The sequence below is a fragment of the Hemitrygon akajei genome, chromosome 10 (assembly GCF_048418815.1).
Source record: "Hemitrygon akajei chromosome 10, sHemAka1.3, whole genome shotgun sequence".
Lineage (NCBI taxonomy): Eukaryota > Metazoa > Chordata > Chondrichthyes > Myliobatiformes > Dasyatidae > Hemitrygon > Hemitrygon akajei.
In genome coordinates, this window is record NC_133133.1 from 88907959 (window position 1) to 88929816 (window position 21858).

At 42.3% G+C, this 21858-nt stretch overlaps 1 protein-coding gene across 1 annotated transcript in view; it reads left to right on the forward strand.

The window, feature by feature from the left end:
- Window positions 1-2588: 2588 nt before the first annotated feature.
- The window catches only part of LOC140734004 (MICOS complex subunit Mic27-like), a 102425-nt gene continuing 83155 nt past the window's right edge, over window positions 2589-21858 (forward strand). Inside the window, exon 1 of the mRNA XM_073057583.1 lies at window positions 2589-2639. Coding sequence (XP_072913684.1) covers window positions 2589-2639 — 51 coding nt within the window. The remainder of the gene's footprint in view (window positions 2640-21858) is intronic.

Below are 21858 nucleotides of genomic sequence, written 5' to 3' on the forward strand. Positions count from 1 at the left end.
CACTCTTGCTAAGCCTTGGATACTTTCTTCAGACATTTGTGGCCAGAACTAAATGCCCTACTCATGTTACATGGCACATTTCAGTTTAATACATTCAAATGAGTTCTCTCTTAATTTAACAATATACCTTCTCATTTTGTGTACTTTTGTTGGTTGCTGATGTACAAAATCCAACATGGTAGGTGCTCAGTTTACTGTGAATCCCTGACCCTCTCTTTGCTATTTTTCACTATTGATTATGCTCCAATGGTTAACCCACTGTGTCTAAATGCACTGGTTTCATTTGTTCCAGTTCCACATCCATGCTTTATTCTAATACTTCTCTATTTCCTTCATTGTTTTGCCAATCCTTAATGATCATCTTCTCCCAATTTACCATCAATTGCAAACATAGCCAGTTGTTCACTTGTGTTTCTGAATACAGGATAAAAAGTAAATCAAAACACCTCCAAAAACTAATCCCTCCTACTGTCACATGTGATATGGCCCAAGTGCAGAGTGATAGACACTGAAGCACGTCGATAGTTCACAGACTATAATCTGCAAACAGTGTTAAAGGGAAAAGAAAACAAATGCTAGGCCAAACAGGGCTGTTAACTAAAACTCTCAAATGGAAAACGAAGCCAACACTGCAGCTGAAATGGACAACTAAGAATAAAACGAATACCGCTGGTCTTCAGAGTCAGTTGACTTGACAGTCTGATTTCTCAGGCAAGGCAGAATGCAAACAGGCAGTGAAGTGTCGCTGTGTCCAAGTCTCAACAAATAAATATGACGGAATGAATGGAGTTAAATACTATCACAATGAAATAATTATTAGCTGACACGTGCATATTCACGAGCGCAATTGCCATATCTACTGCACTGCCGAATCCGTGGTTGTGACATCACAATGTGCAAATCCCTTCACCTTTCTCATATTCATGTGTCTATTTAAATGTCTCTTTAAAAGCTTCTAAAGTATTTACCTCTACCACCATACTGGCAACGCCTTCCAGGCATTTCACCACTCTCAGAGTAAAATCTTACTTCTCGTACCTCCTTTGAGCCAATCCCTCTCACCTTCAATGCATGCTGTCTGGTATTAGACTCTTCTACCCTGGAAAACAGATATTCACTGTCTACCCTATCTATGCCTCTCATAATCTATCAGATCTCCCCTCAGCCTCTGCTGCTCCAGAGAAAACAACCCAAGTTTATCCAGCCTCTCATGATAGCACATGCCTCCTAAGCCAGGGAGCATCCTGGTAAACCTCCTCTGCACCCTCTCCAAAGGCTCAACGTCCTTCCTGTAGTGGGGTGACCAGAACTGGATGCAATACTCCAGATGTGGCCTAACCAGAGTTCTAGAAAGATGCAACATAACCTCCTGATTTCTGATCTCAATGCCCCAACTAATAAAAGCAAGCATTCCATAAACCTTCTTTACAACCTTATTGACTTGTCTAGCCACTTTGAAGGAACAATGAATTTGGACTGCAAGATCTCTCTGCTCAGCAACACTGTTAAGGGTTCAGTCTCCCTGCATTTTCCCTACCAAGGTACAAAATCTCACTTTTATCTGGGTGAAACCCTATCTGCCATTTCTCTGCCCATATCTACAACTGATCTATATGGTGCTGCATTCTTTGCCAGTCTTCTACACTGTCCACTATTCCACCAATATTGATCTCATCTGCAAACTTACTAACCCACCCATCTACATTTTCATCATTTATAAACATCACAAACAGAAAAGATCCCAGAACAGATCACTGCAGAACACCACCAATTACAGACCTCCAGCTCAAATAAATCCCTTTAGCTACTATACTGAATCCAAACAGACAATTCGCTGTGGACCCCATGTATCCTAATTTTCTGGATTAGCCTCCCATGAGGGACTTTGTCAGACACTTTACTAAAATCCAGCTAGACAACAATCCACTGCTCTACCTTCATCAGTCTCTCTCATAACCTTGTCAAAAAGCTCAATCAAATTGGTAAGAGATGACCTGCCCCGCACAAAGCCATGCTGGCTCTCTGTTTAGACTATGGGTTTCCAAATGCTCAAGTTTCCTACCACTAAGAACTTCTTTCCAGCAATTTCCCGACAACTGACATGAAGCTCATCGTTCTATAGTTTCCAGGAATTTCCCTTGTTGCCTTCTTAAATAGGGTACAACATTAGCCACTTTCCAGTCCTCCGGGACATTGCCTGTGTCTAGAGAGGACACAAAGATACTGGTCAAGGGCCTAGCAATCTCGTCTCTTGCCTCCTTCAATAAACCGGTGTAAATCCTATCTGGCTCTGGGGACCTATCCATCTTAATATTCATTAGGAGATCCAACATTTCCTCTCCCTTGACCTCTAAATGCCCTAAAATATTTATACGCACAGTACTAATCTCCTGGTCTTCCATATCCTTTTTCCTGGTGAATACTGAAACAAAGTACTCATTAAGTTCCTCAATCATATTCTCCACAACCAAGCAAGTGTTTCCCTCTTTATCCTTCAGTGTCCTTTATCCTCTTGCTCTTGAAGTATGTTTATAATATCATGGCTGAAGGATGGCTGTAGTTGAGAGCTGAATATCCAAGGTTCTACGATGTATCGGAGGGATAGTTTGGTCGGCAGAGCGGATAGCATGGCTCTGCAGGTAAAGAATGGTATCAAATCAGTAGAAAGATGAGACACAGGATGGAAGATGCTGAATCCTTGTGAACTGTAAGGATAAAAGGACCCTGATGGCAGTTGCTGTAACAGCTGGGATGTGGACCAACGGTTACAACAGGAAATAGAAAAGGCATACCAGAAGGGCAGTGTTATGATAGTCATGGGAGATTTCAACACGCAGGTCAATTTGGAAAATCACGTTGGTAATGGATCTTCAGAGAGTGAGTTTGTTGAATGCCTATAAAATGGCCTTTTAGAGCAGTTTGTTGAACCTACTAGTGGATCAGCGAACACGAGGAAATCTGCAGATGCTGGAAGTTCAAGCAACACTCACAAAATGCTGGTGGAACGCAGCAGGCCAGGCAGCATCTGTAGGGAGAAGCATTGTCGACGTTTCGGGTCGAGACCCTTTGTCAGGATGGCTATACTGGATTGGGTGTTATGTAATGAACCGGAGGTGAATAGCTAGCTTAAGGTAAAAGAACCTTAGGAGGCAGTGATCACAGTATGATTGAGTGCAACTCGAAACTTGACAGGGAAAAAGTAAAGTTTGACATAGCAGTATTTCAGTGGAGTAAGGGAAATTACAGTGGTATAAGAGAGCAGTTGGCCAAAGTAAATTGGAAGGAGCTGCTGGCAGAGATGACAGCAAGCAGCAATGGTGTGAGTTTCTGGAAAAAATGAGGAAGGTGCAAGATAGATGTATGCCAAAATAATGAAACTCAAATGACAAATTAGTACAACCGTGGCTGACAAAGGAAGTCAAAGCTAATGTGAAAGCAAAAGGGAAGACATACAACAAAGCAAAAATTATTGGTAAGACAGAGGATTGGGAAGCTTTTAAAAACCTACAGGGAACAACTAAAAGAATCATTGGGGGGAAAGATGAAATATGAAAGTAAGCTAGCAAACAATATCAGGGAGGATAGTAAAAGTTTTTACAAGTATGTAAAAACCAAAAGAGAGATGAGAGTGGGTATAGGAATGCTAAAAAGTGAGGCCAGAGAAATAATAATGGGGACAAGGAGCTGGCAGATGAACTAAGTGAGTATTTTGCATCAGCCTTCACTGTGGAAGACACTAGCAGTGTGCCAGATGTTGAAGGGTTCGAGGGAAGAGAAGTGAGTGCAGTTACTAATACAAGGGTGAAGATGCTTAAAAAGCTGAAAGACCTAAGGATATAAATCACCTGGACCAGATGAACTGCACCCTATGGTTCTAAAAGAGTAGTGATAGAGATTGTGGAGGTATTAATAATGATCTTTCAAAAATCATTAGACTTTGGCATGATGCCAGACGATTGGAAAATTGCAAATGTCACTCCACTCGTTAAGAAATGGGGAAGGCAGCAGAAAGGAAATCATAGACCAGTTAGCCTGACTTCAATGGTTGGGAAGATGTTAGAGTCAATTGTTAAGGATGAGGCTATAGAGTACTTGGTGATACAGGATAAGATAGGACAAAGTCAGCATGGTTTTCTTAAGGGAAAATCTTGCCTGCCAAACCTTTTGGAATTCATTGAGGAAATTACAAGTAGGGTAGATAAAGGGGATGTAGTGGATGTTGTATATTTGGACCTTCAGAAGGCATTTGACAAGATGCTACACATGAGGCTGCTTACCAAGTTAAGAGCCCATAGCATTACAGGAAAGTTACTGGCGTGGTGAGAGCATTGACTGATTGTTAGGAGGCAGGGAATGGGAATAAAAGGATCCTTTTCTGGTTGGCTGCCAGTGACTAGTGGTGTTCTGCAGCAGGGAGTGTTGGGACTGCTTCTTGTTATGCTGTCAACAAATGATTTAGATGATGGAATAGATGGCTTTGTTGCCAAGTTTACAGATGATATGCAAGTTGGTAGAGGGGCAAGTAGTGTTGAGGAAACAGGTAGGCTGCAGAAGGACTTAGACAGATTAGGAGAATGGGCAAGAAAATGGCAAATGAAATACAATGTTGGAAAATGCCTGGCCATGCACTTTGGTAGAATAAATAAATGTGAAGACTATTTTCTGAATGGGCAAAAAATCCAAAATTCTGAGATGCAAAGGGACTTGAGAGTCCTTATGCAGATCACACTAAAGGTTAACTTGCAGGTAGAGTCAGTGGTGAGGAAGGCAAATGCCACATTAGCATTCATTTCAAGAGGTCTAGAATACAAAAGCAGGAATGTGATGCTGAGGCTTTATAAGGCACTGGTGAGGCTTCACCATGAATATTGTGAATAGTTCTGGGCTCCTTGTCTAAAAAAGAAGTGCTGGTATTGGAGACGGTATAGAGGAGATACACAAGGATGATTCTAGGAATGAATGTGTTATCATACAATGAACATTTGATAAGTCTTGGTCTGTACTTACTGGAATTTAGAAGGATGAGGGGGCAATCATTGAACTCTTTTGAATGTTGAAAGCCCTAGACAAAGTAGATGTGGAAAGGATGTTTCCCATGTTGGGGGAGTCTAGGACAAGAGGGCACGGCTCAGGATAGAGGTGTGTCCATTTAAAACAGAGATGCACAGAAATATCTTTAGCCAGAGGGTGGTGAATTTGTGGAATTATTACCACAGGCAGCTGCGGAGGCCAGGTCATTGGGTGTATTTAAGGCAGAGCTTGATAGGTTCTTGCTTGGACATGGCAGCAAAGGTTACAGGGACAAATCAGGGAGTGGGGCTGATGAGGGAAAGAGCAGATCAGCCATAATTAAGTGGCAGAGCGGACACAATGGGCTGAATGCCTGATTCTTCTCCTATGTTTTATGGTTTTATGGAATGCATTGGGATTCACCTTAATCTTACTTGACAAGAACTTTTCATTGCGCCTCATGGCTTTCCCAATCTGCTTCTTTACTTATTTTCTGGCTTCTTCATACTCCTCATGTGCTCTGTTTGATCCTAACCTCTGAAGCTTTTCATACTTTTCCTTTTTCTTCCTGACCAAATTCATTACCTTTCCGGATATCCAAGGTTCTTATCTTTCCATCCCCATCCTTCCTTCTGACAGGAACATACCTTTCCTATACTCTGTACAATTGATCTTTAAACACCTTCCACACGTCTGATGTGGACTTGCCAAAGAAGAAGGCGTTTGCAATTAAATCTTCTTGGTTCCTGCCTAATACTCTTGCAATCTGCCCTACTCCAATTTAAGACTCTCATGCTCAGTCCATACCTATGGCTTTCCTGAAAGTTAAGGAGTTGTAGTCACTGTTCCCGAACTGCTCGCCCACTGAAAGGTCAGTCAACTGGCGAGACCCAACACCAGATCCAGTATGGCCCCTCCTCTCATTGGACCAGCTACACATTGATTTAAGAAACCCTCCTAGATACACTTAACGATTTCTGCCCCATCTAAGCCTCTTGCTCTAAGAATGTCTCAGTTTATTTTAGAGAAGTTGAAATCCCCCATCACAACAATCCCATAATTTTTACACATCTCATTAATCTGATTACATATCTGTTCTCAACGTCCAGGGGTCTGTTGGCGGGGGTGGGGGGGGAGTCTGTTGTATAATCACATCAGTGTGATTGCACCCTTCCTATTTGTGAGTTATACCCAAATGGACTCAGTGTCTGAATCCTCCATGAATGTCTCCACTGAGTGCAGCTGTGATATTATCCCTGATTAGGAGGGCAACACCACCCCCACCCACTTTTATCTCCTTCTCTATCATTTCTAAAACATCACACCCTGGGACATTACTCATCCATTGCTGCCCCTCTCTCAACCAATTTTTAGTTATGGCTACAACATCGTAGTTCCATGTACTGATCCATGCTCTAAGTTCATCACCCTTACCCGGAATACTCCTAGCATTAAAATACACACACTTCAAACTATCCGACCCATCATGCCTGTTATTTTGATTTTGCCTATCAATACTTTCCCTGACATCTACTTTCTTGTCTGATCCTTCACTTACTGACCTGAGACTTTTGATGAGGTTCCCAGTCCCTTGTGAAGCTAGTTTAAACCCTCCAGAGTAGCATTAGAAAACCTCCCGGGGAGGATATTGGTTTCTCTCCAGTTCAAGAGCAACCCACCCCTCTTGGACAAGTCGCCCCCTTCCCGAGAAAAGTTTCTAATGATCGTACTGCCTGACTTTACCCTTCCCTGCTGGGCTGGCTGGTGGTGTAGTGGCAACAGCACTGGACTTCAAGGCAGATGGTCCTGAGTTCAAACCCAGCTGGGTCCCAACCTGGGCAGCAGCAATATCTGTACAAGCTGAGCCACAGAGTTGGCCACTGGCCTGGCTGCTGCTGCTGTGCCCTGACGGGTCACTCACACCCAGCAATACCCTAAAGGGTATACTTGTTCCTGAGGGGAATGGCTACAAGAGAAGCCTGCACTGACTTCATAATCCCTTACCTCTCCTGGTGGTCACCCATCTACTGTCCGAAGCCTGTACTCTGACCACCTCATCAGAAGTCTTGTGTGCTTTGGAAGCAGAAGGTATCAATCAATAAGACAGCCTTGTGCAATGTTATTCTAGGTTGAATAACTTCACTTCACTTATCGTCAATTCTTTCTACATCTACATTCTGGCCATTGAGTGTATGTTTGTGATCTTCTACTGCTGTAGCCCATCCACTTTATGGTTCAATGTGTTGTGTGTTCAGAGATGCTCTTCTGCACACCACTGTTGTAATGACTCATTATTTGGTTTCTGTTGCCTTCCTGGCAGCTTGAACCAGTTTATCCATTCTCCTCTGACCTCTCATTAACAAGTTATTTTCACCCTCACTAGTTGCTTTGCACCATTCTCTGTAAAATCTAGAGAGTGCTATATGTGAATATCACAAAAGATCACCAGTTTCTGGGATACTCAAACCACTCGGTCTGGCACCAACTTCATTGCATGGTCAAAGTCACTTAGATGACAGTTTTTTCCCCATTTTGCTGTTTGGTATGAACAACAACTGAACTTCTTGACCATATCTTGCTTTTATGCATTGAGCTGCTGCCAAATGATTGGTTGGTCAGATACAGTATTTGCATTACAAGCAAGTGTATAGGTGTACCTAATAAAGTGGCCACACCGTGTATTTTACTTAAAATATTCATTAGTCAACCCTATTTAGCAACCTTTCTTGGAAGGGTTTTCAGAAATCCTGGCACAATATATCATATGAGATTTTCTTGCCCAATGGGAACTACTGAAAGTCAAGGAGACTGCTGTGGCAATCAGAAACCATGTCCATGTATTAATACTCAGATTTGTTCCTAATAATAGTTACAGGCACAGGCCAAATAATCTATCATTGCCCTAGCATACTTGTCACCTTTATTCAAATTCAGTAAAACCTTGTCCCACATCTGCATCATATAGATTTTAACGCTTGTCTCATTTCAGTCTCTTTAGCTATTTTTATCGCTGTAAAGATGAAAGAAACTCATGCCAATTTTAGCAGCTTGCCATTTCTAATCTGAATTCCCATTAAATGGATTCACTGGTGCCTACTGATATAAGAACAGTTAACGTTGGTTTCCACTGTAAACTTCATGCAATATCCTCAGTTGTACAAGAAGTAATAAGAGTTGACAGGATTGGGACACTGAACAATCACATTAAGATTTGGAATGGATTGATTTGACATTGCAGGAATATTATATTACCTGTCCCACAGCAGGGGCTAGAAAGCTTTAAAGTTTCATTCCCTAAGTAAATATACAGGGCTATCAGAAAATAACAACTATCATATTGCATTTAGGGAATGTGCTCTCAAGTCTACAACAGGAAAGAGTAAATTATGTTCCATCCATTCTCGCATTGTCTCCTGTATTCTGGGAAGCAGCCAAGTGATGTGACTAAATACAGCAGCGTGCACATTTTCATCACACTCACTTATTTAAAGTTTGGAATCAGTTATCAATTTGTTAAAATAAATTCCACATCTATTTTGGTCATCATTTCATAGATTGGTAACAATGCACTGTATATGTCAGGTGCCATTTCTGTTTCTGTAAAAGTACAGCTATACTCTAAAGAGAAAATGCAAACCCTTGTAGTGAAAGTCTACATTAAATTTGATCTGTCTCAATCAGAAGTACAGGAGTTTTTTACTTGATTTGCTTTCAATATCTAAATGCAGTCCAGAAAACTTGAAGGTAAGAAGAGAATGAAAACTCAGATGCTTCAGAATTATTTAAAACTACAATATTTTAAGGGTTTGAAAAAAATCAGTAGAAGGATTTCTGTCTACTGGGATATGACCTTGCAGGAGTGCGTCATGCAATTAATTAAGCCATTAGCAGAAGAATGGGAAATTGGTCCAATTGTCTCATTAGTAGCATCAAAGAAGGCATCGTCAATCATAAACCCAGAGACTCCATGTGGAGAAGAGAGACTAGCTGTAGCTTCAGAGCAGTTGGATTGAGTAGGAGAGGCTCTCAGAGGAAAGCCTAGGTTTAATGCAGATCTGGCAACAGCACACCAACGCTTTTTAAAAAAAACAATGATGTAAGGTAAAAAGAAATTGATCTGAAGAGTACCTTTGGATAGGTAAATGGAGGGATATAGACTGAAATTAGGCAAATGGGACAATTTTCTAAATGGGGAGAAAAATCCAAAAAACTGAGATGTAAAGGGACAAGAGTCCTCGTACAGAACACTCTAAAGGTTAACATGCAGGTTGAGTTAGTGGTGGGAAAGGCAAATGCAATGTTAGCATTCATTTCAAGAGGTCTAGAATACAAGAGCAAGGATGTTATGCTGAGGCTTTATAAGGCACTGGTGAGGCCTCACCTATTGTGAAAAGTTTTGGGCTCCTAATCTATGAAAAGATGTGCTGGTATTGGAAAGGGTTCAGAGGAATTTCACAAGGATGGTTCCAGGAATGAAAGGGTTATCATATGAGGAAAGTTTGATGGCTCTGGGTCTGTACTCACTGTAATTTAAAAGGGTGAAGGGGGATCACACTGAAACCTTTTGAATGTTGAAAGGCCTAGACAGAGTAGATGTGGAAGGGATGTTTCCCATGATGGGGGAGTCTAGGACAAGAGGGAACAGCCTCAGGATAGAGGGGCATCCATTTAAAACAGAGATGCGCAGAAATTTCTTTAGCCAGAGGGTGGTGAATTTGTGGAATTTATTACCACAGGCAACTGTGGAGGCCAGGTCGTTGGGTGTATTTAAGATGGAAATTGATTGGTTCTTGATTGGCCATGGCACCAATGTTTACAGGGAGAAGGCTGGGTAGTGGGGTAGAGGAGGAGGAAAGAAAGGATCAGCCATGATTGAATGGCGGAGCAGACTCAATGGGCCAAATGTTCTATTTCTTATAGTCTTATGGTCTTTCAAGCAGGGAGGATGCTGTGGTCAGCATGGACCAGATGAGCTGACGGGCCTGATTCCCTACTGTATTACTGAATGACTCAATAAATAATGGGGAAGGCTTCATGGGCTTACTGGCCTTCTCCTGCTCTTATTTTCTTGTGTCCAACCATTGTGTTCACAGAAAGAGTGTAATTGTTGTTGAAGACGAGATTTGAGGTTGTTTGAGAAAGGGTAGACAATGAAACCATCAGGGAAGCTATATGATAAGAACAAAGGGTTCTGAGAATACAGGTCTCTAATTCCTTGAAAGTGGTGTCACAGGTAGATAGGGTCTCAAAGAGAGCTTTTGGTACATTGGCCAGAGTGATGAGTACAGAAGTTGGGATGTTATGTTGAAGCTGCATAAGACTTCGTTTAGGTCCAATTTGGAGTATTGTGTGCAGTTCTGATCACCTACTTAGTGGAAAGATATCAATTAGGTTGAAAGAGTACAGATAAAATTTACAATGCCTAAATTATAAGGAAGGGTTGAATAGGTTGGGACTTTGTTCCCTGGAGCATGGGGGGGCGGGGGAGAGATTTGAAGGAAATGTGCTGGATTATGAGGAGTATAAATAGGGTAAATGCAAATAGGCTTTTTCACTGAGGATAGGTGAGTCAAGAACTAGAGGTCATAGGTTACAGTTGAAAGGTGAAGTTTTTGAGGAGAACTGGGGGAGTGGGGGTGGTGGCAGTGGTGTCTTCTTCACTCAGGTGAGTGCGAGTGTGGAATGAGCTACCAATAAAAGTGGTGAGTGCAGGTTTGATTACAACATTCAGAAGAAGTTTGGGTAAGTGAGGGTATAAGATTGAGGAGCTGAATTAAGCTATTTGGCAAATCGAGTCTACTCTACCATATAATCATGGCTGAGTTTTTTATCCTTCTCAACCCCATTCTCCTGCCTTTTCCCCATATCTTTTAATGCCCCTACTAATCAAGAACCTATCAGCCTCCACTTTAAATATACCCAATGACTTGTCCTCCTCAACTGTCCGTGACAATGAATTCCACAGACTCACCACTAAAGAAATATCTCCTCATCTCTCTTTTAAAGGGATGTCATTCTATTCTGAGACTGTGCCGTCTGGACCTAGACTCCCCCACTATAAAAAACATGTCCATGTCCACTTTATCAAGGGCTTTCCCCCCTCAATCTTCTAAACTCTAGAGAGTATAGGTTCTCATTCTCAGATTCATCCTCATGAACCTCCTCTGGGCCCTCGCTAATGCCAGCACATCCTTTCTTAGATAAGAGGCCCAAAACTACTCATGATACTCCAAGTGTGGTCTGACCAAAGCCTTGGAAATTCTCAGTGTTAAATCCTTGCTTATATATTCTAGTCCTCTTGAAATGAATACTAACATTGCATCGGCCTTCCTCACCATTGACTCAGCCTGCAAGTTAACATTTAAGGAATCCTGCACAAGGATTCCCAAGTCCCTTTGCAACTCTGATTTTTGAATTTCCTCCCCATTTAGAAAATTTTCTATGTCTTTATTCCTTTTTCCAAAAATGATTCTACACTTTGACACATTATATTCCATTGCGTCTTCTTTGCCCATTCTCCTAATCTGTTCAAGTCCTTTAGCAAATCATCTGCTTCCTCAAAACTTCCTGCCTCTACACCTACCTTTGTATCATTCACAAACATGGCCACAATACCCATCAATTCTGTCATCCAAATCATTGACTTATAACAGAGATAAAAACATTCCCAGCAACATGTCATGCAGAAAACCGCTAGTCACCGAACAGCTAACCAGGGGAGCCTCTTTATTCCCACTCTGCTTCCTGCCAAGCAGCCAATCTTCTATCCATGCCAGTATCTTTCCTGTAATACCATTGCCTCATATGTTGCAGCATCATGTGCTGCACCTTGTCAAAGGCCTTCTGAAAGTCAAAGTAAAAACTTCCACAGGCTCTCCTTCGTCTATCTTGCCTGTTATTTCCTCAAAGATTTCTTACAGATTTGTCAAGCAAGACTTCTCCTTCAGGAAACATGGCCTACTTAACCTTTCCTTAGAACTCTGGTCCTCCACACCTGGCAATATCCTTGTAAGTTTTGTCTGTACTCTTTCAACCTTTTCTGTAGGTAGGTGACCAAAACTGCACACAATACTCCAAATTAGGCCTCACCAACATCTTATACAACTTCAACATAACATCCCATCTCCTATACTCAACACACTGTCTTATGGAGGCCAATATACCCTATCTACCTGTGTCACCACTTTCAATGAATTATGGACCTGTATTCCCAGATCCCTTCTCTCTACCACACTCCTCAGTGCCCAACCATTCACTGTGTAAGATCTACACTAGTTGGTCCTACTGAAGTGCAACACCTTGAACTCGTCTACATTAAATTCCATCTGCCATTTTTCAGCCCATTTTCCAGCTGATCCTGATCCCTCTGCAAACCATAATAGTCTTCTTGCTGTTCACTACACCCCTAATATTGATGGCATTCATAAATTTGCTGATTCAGTTAACCACATTATCATCCAGATTATTGATATAGATGACAAACAACAATGGACCCAGCATTGATCCCTGTGGAATACCACAGGGATCCAGTCAGAGGGACAGCCATCTACTATCACTCTCTGGCTTCTCCGTCAAATTCAATGTCTAATCCAATTTATTATCTCATCCTGAATGCCAAGTGACTGAACCTTTTCGACCAACCTCTCATGTGGGACCTTGTCAAAATGCCTTGTTAAAGTCCGTGTAGACAACATTCACTGCTTTCATCCACTTTCCTAGTAACTTCCTCGAAAAATTCTGTAAGATTGGTTATACATGACCTACCACGCACAAAGCCATGCTGACTGTTCTTAATCAGTCCATGTCTATCCAAATACTTAAATATCTGGTCTCTTAGAATACCTTCCAATAACTTTCCCACTACTGATCTCAGTTTACCAGTCTATAATCTCCTGGTTTATTAAACAGCAGAACAATATTAGCTATCCTTCAATACTTTGGTACCTTCCCTGTCGCTAATGATGTTTTAAATATCTCTGCTAGGGTCCCAGCAATTTTTACACTCGCCTCTCTTAGGGTCTGAGAGAACACCTTGGTGACTTATCCTCTCTGATTTGCCTCAGAACAGCAAACACCTCCTCTTCTAATCTATACAGGGTCCATGAAGTTGATGCTGATTTGCCTCACTTCTATTGACTCTGTGTCCATCTCCTGAGTAAATACAGATGCAAAAAACGTTTAAGATCTCCCCCATCTCCTTTGCCTTCACACATAGATTACTATTCTGATCTTCCAGAGGACCAATTTTGTCCCTTGCAATCCTTAGGCTCTTAACATAACTATAGAATCCTTTAGGACTCTCCTTCAACTTGGCTGCAATGGCAACCTTCCAATTTCTTTGTGTTCTCTTGTATTTCTTATACTTCATAGGCACCTCATTTGGTCCTACCTGCCTATACCTGTTATGCATCTCCTTTTTTTCTTAACCAGAGCCTCAATATCTCTTGAAAAATCAGAGTTCCCTGCATCTGTTATCTTTACCATTTATTCTGACAGGCACATACAAGCTTTGTACTCTCAAAAGATCACTTCTGAGGCTTCCCTCTGACCAAGTACACCTTTGTCAGAAAACAGCCTGTCCCAATACCAAATCATTTCTGATACCATCAAAATTGGCCTTTCTCCAATTTAGAATCTCAACCCACAGACCAAACCTTTCTTTTTTGCATATTTACTTTGTATCTAATGGCATAGTGATCACTGGATGCAAATGTTTCCCTACACAAACTTGTCACCTGCCCTGTCTGATTCCCTTATGGCAGATCAAGTATGCAGACTCTCTCACTGGGACTTCTACATATTGATTAAGGAAACTTTCCTGAACACATTTGACAAGCTCCATCCCATCTAGTCCTTTTACAGTATGGGACTCCTAGTCAATATGTGGAAAGTTAAAATCACTGACTATAACAACCTTATGTTTCTTGCAACAGTCTGTAGTAAGTTTGTTCCTCTAAATCCCTTGGACCATTAGGTGAGTTCAAAACTGCCGCAAGTCTCTGACTTTTCTACTCATTCAGTGAACCTGAGTGAACTACGTCTTCTCAGGGTGCCAATCTCTCCAATTGGCAGCTGCTTAAAGCTCTTTTCAATGCAATACATATCCTTGGATATTAAACTCCCAACTATGATCTTCTTTCAGCTACAACTCAGTGATGCCTGCTTGTTTCTAACTGCGCTACAAGATCTTTATTCCATGTACTGCATGCATTCAAATATAAAACCTTCAGTCCTGTATTCATCACCTTTTCCGATTATGCCTCTGTTACCAGAAGGAAAAATCTTCTCTTTCTAAACTTTTTGTCACTTCATTTATTCTAGTGATTTTAGTACCTCTCTTACATTCTCCTTCCCTTTTACTTTACCCTCACTTTTCCAAACTATTGAAGTGTTGAACCAGCTATTTAGTATAAAGAAACTCCTCAACCCATCCTACTGACTCCAATTTTGCCTATCATCTGCCTAACCTTCCTCACAGTCTCACCTCACACTTCATCTACTTCAATACCAACCACTCTATTCTCTGACCTATCTCTCCAGTTCCCATCACCCTGCCAAATTAGTTTAAACCCTCCTCAACTGCTCTAGCAAACCTGCCCACAAGGATATTGATCCCCCTCAGGATCAGGTGTAAACAGCCCTTTTTGTACAGGTCACACCTTCCCCAGAAGATATCCTGATGATCCAGAAATTGCTCAAGAAGGGCCAAAGGGCCTGTTTCTCTGTTGTACTTTTCTATGACACTAAATCTGAAATCATGCCCCCTGCACCAATTCCTCAGCCATGGATTCTTCTACTAATCCTGATCTTACCCTCACTGATATGTGGCACAGGCAGCAATCCAGAGCTTACTGTCCTTCAGGTCTTGCTTTTCAGCTTTTTACTTGACTCCCTATATTCCCTCTACAGGACCTCATCCCTTTTCCTACCTATGTCGTTGGTACCAATATGTACCACAACTTCTGGATATTAACCTTCCCCCTTTAGAATACTGCAGACCCAGTCTGAGACTGTCCTGTGGGGGGGGGGGGGGGGGCGGGGGGTGTTTTTTCTGATTGTCGGAAATCACTTCGTCATGATTGGTTAGTTTAGAAACTGCAACTGCTTTTCCCATTGGTTAGCTGCCTGGTGTCCAATTTCAAATATCCAGATATAAAATAACATGAGAAACAAGCTTTGTTTAGGGCAAGTCGAGCACATAACCATCGGGAAGGTATGCTCTGCCCGTGATTTTACCTAAGTATATTTGTTGAATGTATTGAATGTTTGTTGAATATTTAGAACCATAGAACCATAGAACACTACAGCACAGTACAGGCCCTTCAGCCCTCCATGTTGTGCTGACCCATATAATCCTTAAAAAAAGTACTAAACCCACACTACCCCATAACTCTCCATTTTTCTTTCATCAATGTGCCTGTCCAAGAGGCTCTTAAATACCCCTAATGTTTTAGCCTCCACCACCATCCCTGGCAAGTCATTCCAGGCACTCACAACTCTTCGTGTAAAAAACTTACTCCTGATGTCTCCCCTAAACTTCCCTTCCTTAATTTTGTACATATGCCCTCTGGTGTTTGCTATTGGTGCCCTGGAAAACAGGTACTGACTATCCACCCTATCTATGCCTCTCATAATCTTGTAGACCTCTATCAAGTCCCCTCTCATTCTTCTATGCTCCAAAGAGAGAAGTCCCAGCTCTGCTAACCTTGCTTCATATGACTTGTTCTCCAAACCAGGCAACATCCTGGTAAATCTCCTCTGCATCCTCTCCATAGTTTCCACATCCTTCCTATAATGAGGTGACCAGAATTGAACACAATACTCTAAGTGCGGTCTCACCAGAGATTTGTAGAGATGCAACATGACTTCTCTACTCTTGAACTCAATCCCCCATTAATGAAGCCTAGCATCCCATAGGCCTTCTTAACTACCCTATCAACCTGTGCAGCGACCTTGAGAGATGTATGGATTTGAACCCCAAGGTCCCTTTGTTCGTCCACACTCTTAAGTAACTGACCATTAATCCTGTACTCAGTCTTCTAGTTTGTCCTTCCAAAATGCATCACCTCAAACTTGTCCGGATTGAACTCCATCTGCCATTTTTTCTGCCCAACTCTGCAGCCTGTCTATATCCTCTTGTAACCTTCGACAACCTACAGCTGCATCCACAACTCCTCCAATCTTCATGTCATCCGCAAACTTACTCACCCATCCTTACACCTCTACATCCAGGTCATTTATAAAAATCGCAAATAGCAGGGGTCCCAGGACAGATCCCTGTAGCACTCCACTAGTCACCGACCTCCAGGCAGAATACTTTCCTTCCACAACTACCCTCTGCTTTCTTCCTTTAAGCCGATTTTTTATCCAAACAGCCAAGGTTCCACTTATCCCATGCCTCATGACTTTCTGGATAAGTCTCTCGTGAGGGACCTTGTCAAATGCTTTGCTAAAATCCATGTAGACCCCATCCACTGCCCTACCCTCATCAATTTCTTTTGTTACCTCTTCAAAAAACTCAATCAGGCTCATGAGGCACGATCTTCCCTACACAAAGCCATGTTGACTATCCATGAGTAGACTGTACTTCTCCAAATGCTCGTAGATCCTATCCTTAAGAATCCTTTCCAGTAGTTTGCATACCACTGACGTAAGACTCACCGGTCTATAGTTCCCAGGTTTCTCCCTATTACCTTTTTTAAACAAGGGAACTACATTTGCCATTCTCCAGTCCTCCGGCACTTCCCCAGCAGCCAAAGAGGATTCAAAGATCATAGCTAATGCTCCTGCGATCTCTTCTGTCAATTCCCACAAGAACCTGGGGTATATCATATCTGGCCCTGAGGATTTATCAATCTTAATGTTTTTAAGAAGATCCAGCACTTCTTCCTTGATCTACACATTGTCCAGCACAGGCCTGCTCAACTTCAACCTCATCCTGATCAAGATCCTTTTCACTTGTGAATACTGAAGCAAAGTATTCATTTAGGACCTCCCCAACCTCCTCCGCCTCCAGGCATATGTTGCCCTCTTTATCCTTTAGCAGTCCCACCTCCGTTCTTGTCATCCTCCTATTCTTCACATACGCATAGAATGCCTTGGGGTTCTCCTTAATCCTACATGCCAAGGCCTTCTCATGCCCCCTTCGAGCTCTCCTAAACACAAAAATATAACTGCAGATGCTGTGGATCAAAGAATATGTACACAACGCTGGAAGAACTCAGCAGGTCAGGCAGCATCCGTGAGAGAAGAGTAGCCAACGTAGGGTCTCGGCCCGAAATGTTGGCTACTCTTTTCTCATGGATGCTGCCTGACCTGCTGAGTTCTTCCAGTATTGTGTACAAGCTCTCCTAAGTCCTTTCTTTAGCTCCTTCCTGGCTACCCTATATTTCTCATGAGCCCCACCTACTTCATGCTTCTTATATCTAACATACGCTTCCTTTTTCCTCTTGATGATTTGCCTCACATGTTTCATCAGCCACGGTTCCCTTTTCTTACCATTTTTTCCTTGCCTCAGTGGGACAAACCTATCCTGAACCCAGCTCAAGTGGTCCCTAAACTTCTCCCACATTACTTCTGTGCTTTCCTCTTTGAACATCTGTTTCCAATTTACTCTCGCTAGTTCCTGCCTCATCCCTTCAAAGTTACCCCTACCCCAGTTAAGCACTTTACCATTTTGTCTGATTTTATCCCTTTCCATAGCTATGCTGAAGCTAAGGGAGTTGTGGTCACTCTCGACCAAAATGCTCCCCCACCAAGAGGTCTGTCACCTGACCAGGTTCATTACCCAGAACTAGATCCAGAATAGGCTCTCCTCTCATCAGCTGGTCCACATACTGTGTCAGGAATCCTTGAACACACCTAACAAATTCAGCCCCATCTATCCCCCTTGCACTCAGGAGATGCCAGTCAATATGAGGGAAGTTGAAATCACCCATAACTACTACCCTGTATTTCCTGCACCATTCTAAAATCTGCCTACTTATCTGCTCCTCGGTGTCCCGAGGACTACTTGGGGGCCTATAGACTACTCCCAGCACAGTGATTGATCCCTTCCTATTTCTGACTTCCACCCAGACTGACTCCGTGAACACTCCTTCTGCAGCGTCCTCCCTTTCTATAGCTGTGATACTATCCCTGACCAGCAATGCCACTCCCCCCCCCCCCTTTTCTACCTCCCATCTTATTCCTTTTAAAAGACCTGAACCCCGGGACCTGCATCATCCAATCCTGCCCTTCCTCCAACCAAGTTTCAGTAACGGCCACAGCATCGTAGTTCCACATACTAATCCATGCTCTAAGTTCATCCTCCTTGTTCCTAATACTTCTAGCAATGAAATAGACACATTTCAACCCCTTTAACTGGCTACAATTATGTTCTGTCCCCTGCCTGTCCTTCCTTATCAATTCAGAACTCTTAGGATCATGCCCTTGTCCTTCTACCTTAATCCCTGCACTCACATTCTGATTCCCACCTCCCCGCCAAACTAGTTTAAACCCTCCCCAACAGCTCTATCAAACCTGCCCGCCAGGATATTGGTCCCCCTAGGATTAAAGTGCAACCCGTCCTTTTTGTACAGGTCACACCCGCCCCAAAAGAGGTCCCAATGATCCAGAAATCTGAATCCCTGCCCCCTGCTCCAATCCCTCAGCCACGCATTTATCCTCCACTTCATTCTATTCCTATACTCACCGTCACGTGGCACAGGCAGTAATCCCGAGATTACTACCTTTGAGGTCCTGATTTTCAACTTCCTTCCTAACTCCCTGTAGTCTTCTTTCAGGACCTCTTCCCTTTTCCTACCTATGTCATTGATACCAATATGTACCACGACCTCTGGCTGTTCTCCCTCCCACTTCAGGATACCTTGGACACGATCAGAAATATCCCGGACCCTGGCACCTGGGAGGCAAACTACCATCCGAGTTTCTTTCCTGTGTCCACAGAATCACCTGTCAGACCCCTTGACTATAGAGTCCCCTATCACTACTGCCTTCCTCTTCTTTTCCCTTTGTAGTTTCTGTAACTTGGGAGACATGAACATTTGGTCTAATTTTTACTGTTTGTAAATAAATTATTGATATACTTGTTCACAAATAGTGATTTCTGTCTCACTTGCCAGACATACGAACCTGATTCAATGCTATAGAGATGTCCTTGACCCTGGCACCTAGGAGGAATAATATCACCCAGGTGTCGCTTTCAAGTCCACAGCATCTCCTGTCTGCTCCTCTAACTATGGAGTCCCTATCACTACTGCACTCCCCTCTCTCTCCCACCACCTTCCCTTTGGAACCAAAGAGCCAGATGCAGTGCCAGAGAATTGATTGCTACGGCTTTCTCCAGTTGGTCAACCCTCAACAGTATTGTAAGCAGCGTATTATTACTGAGGGGAGCAGCCACAGGGGTACACTGCACTGTATGTCTATTCTCTTCCCCTCCCTTGACAGTCACCCACCTACCTGCCTCATGCAACTGAAGGGTGACTAATTGCCTTTAGTTCCTATCTATCACTTCCTCATTCTCCCATAGGAGCTGAAGGTCATCCAGCTGCAAATTCAGTTCTCTAACAGGCTTAGTAAGGAGCTGCAACGGGATGTATCCAGGTGCAGATGTAGCTATTAGGGAGACTGGAGGTCTTGCAAAGTTCCCATATGAAGACCATACTACTGACGCTGGACCCATACTCACTACACCAGCTTTGTACCAATAGACAAAGAAAGATAGAGACTTACCTGAAATTACATAGGCCCTTCACCCCTTCTTGCACAAGCCTCTTGAGTCAAAGTCTGAAACAAACCACTTAAAGTTCAAATACATATGTCATCATATACCACTCTATGATTCACTTTCATGTGGGAATTTATAGTAAATAGTAAGAAACACAATAGAATCTATGAAAAACGCACACTACAAGATGAACAAACTGTGTAAATACAAAAAAACAAACAAAATAACAAATAAATAATTAAGCAATAAATATCAGGACCACGAGATGAAGAGTCCATAGGTTGTGGAAACATGTTAGAATGAGTGAAGTTGACTATCCTTTACTCTGTTAACTCTAGCCAGCACTAACACTAGTGTTAGAGTAGTTAACTCTAATACTGTCTCACTCACACAATGGCCACTCTGCTTACACCTGACATTTTTATATTGGTCTTTGACAATAGATCGCTGTAATTGAAACCCACCAACAAGTCTGGAAAGACCCCATGCTCTTTTAAACTCTCATGCTGCCTCATCTACAGGTAACTGCTCGCAAAGATTAAAGCTTGCCAAAAAAGTACATAGATGGGAGCGGTATGGAGAGTTATGGTTCTGAGGTGAGCCACAGGGACTAGGCAGAATAGCTGTTCAGCGTGGACTGAATGGCCTGTTTCTGTGCTGTAATGCTCTACGATAGGGCAGGATCAGTTACAACAGCCAAATATGTGATCACTGTGAATTGACTTAGGATTTTCAGCAAGTAATAAGAAACTCTTTATTCTGTGAGTGGCGAGTGGCTAAGTGGTTAGGGAGTTCAACTAGTGACCTGAAGGTCATGAGTTCGAGCCCAGCCGAGGCAGCGTGTGTGTCCTTGAGCAAGGCACTTAACCACACAATACTCCAATCTACCCAGCTGAAAAATGGGTACTGGCAAAAAATGCTGGGGATCAACCTCGCAATAGACTGGTGTCCTATCCTCTCAGTCACGTCACGCCATAGAAACCGGTCTGATGAGCCACAAAGACTCGGGACAGGACTTTGACTTTTATTCTCTGATAGACTGCCTTTGTTTGAGGTTGTGAGAATGCAACTATCTTAATATAAGTTAGGACTCTCTACCTCTTTTTGCTATGAGCTCAACCAGCATTACATGAATCATAGGCAATGATTCCATGAAAAACAGCTTCCCATGAGTGACCAGCTCACTTCCTTAACTTCAATTCCTGGCTCAATGATTCACCTGAAATAATTCATTTGGGAAGTGCCTTACTGTCCACTCCTGATCAAATTGCATAAGTATTGTAATGAACAACAATTTCACTGAGCTATCCGCTACACAAACCATGAAGCAGATTGTGAAAAGGAATGAGAGTAACTACTCTCCATTGCAATTGACTCTTAGGTAGCAGATTAAAGCCTGCAAAATGTATGTAGAACAACTCAATTCCCAGACTGATACTTTCTAATTGCAGCCATTTGCAGCATTTATATTTTTGGCAACTAGTGGCAGAGGATTAGCATAAAAATTTATTTGGAGCCAAGATGTTATAGCTTAGCAAGATGAAAGCTCCTGTTGAGAATGGGCATTGCTAATCAAATCGTAGTTTATTAGATGAATTCTCTTCTACATTATCATTTGTGGTGCATAGCCATGGTCTACAATACCTCACCCCAAGTCATTGACTGGGATCCTTGTACTCCATGTGCAACTATAATATGATATAGCTCAATCAGTTATTCTCAAAAGGAAAGTGAATTTAGTAAAACTCCAAGCTTCAGTCCACATCTGCTGTGAACTAAGTGTCTAAGGCCCGTTATTTTCTGTATTTCTCAGAAAATCAATCATTATTGTACATGAGGCTGTAAAAGACAAAAAATAGGTTTAAAATATAAGGTAACACTAACCAAGAGAATATGAAATCACAGAACTTGGAAAATGGGGATGACCTGCCTTTGCATGGAAGAGGTCCAAAAGTACAAGTATGCTGTAGTAATTTCAAGCATAAGAGGGAACAAGGAATTCCTGGGTAGGATCCTCTATCTATTAAGTGCATGAATGTGCATCAGATTATGAAATGGGTTGTATATAGGTAATTATTGTGTTTTAACAAATATGTCTTGTAATTATTTAGCACATT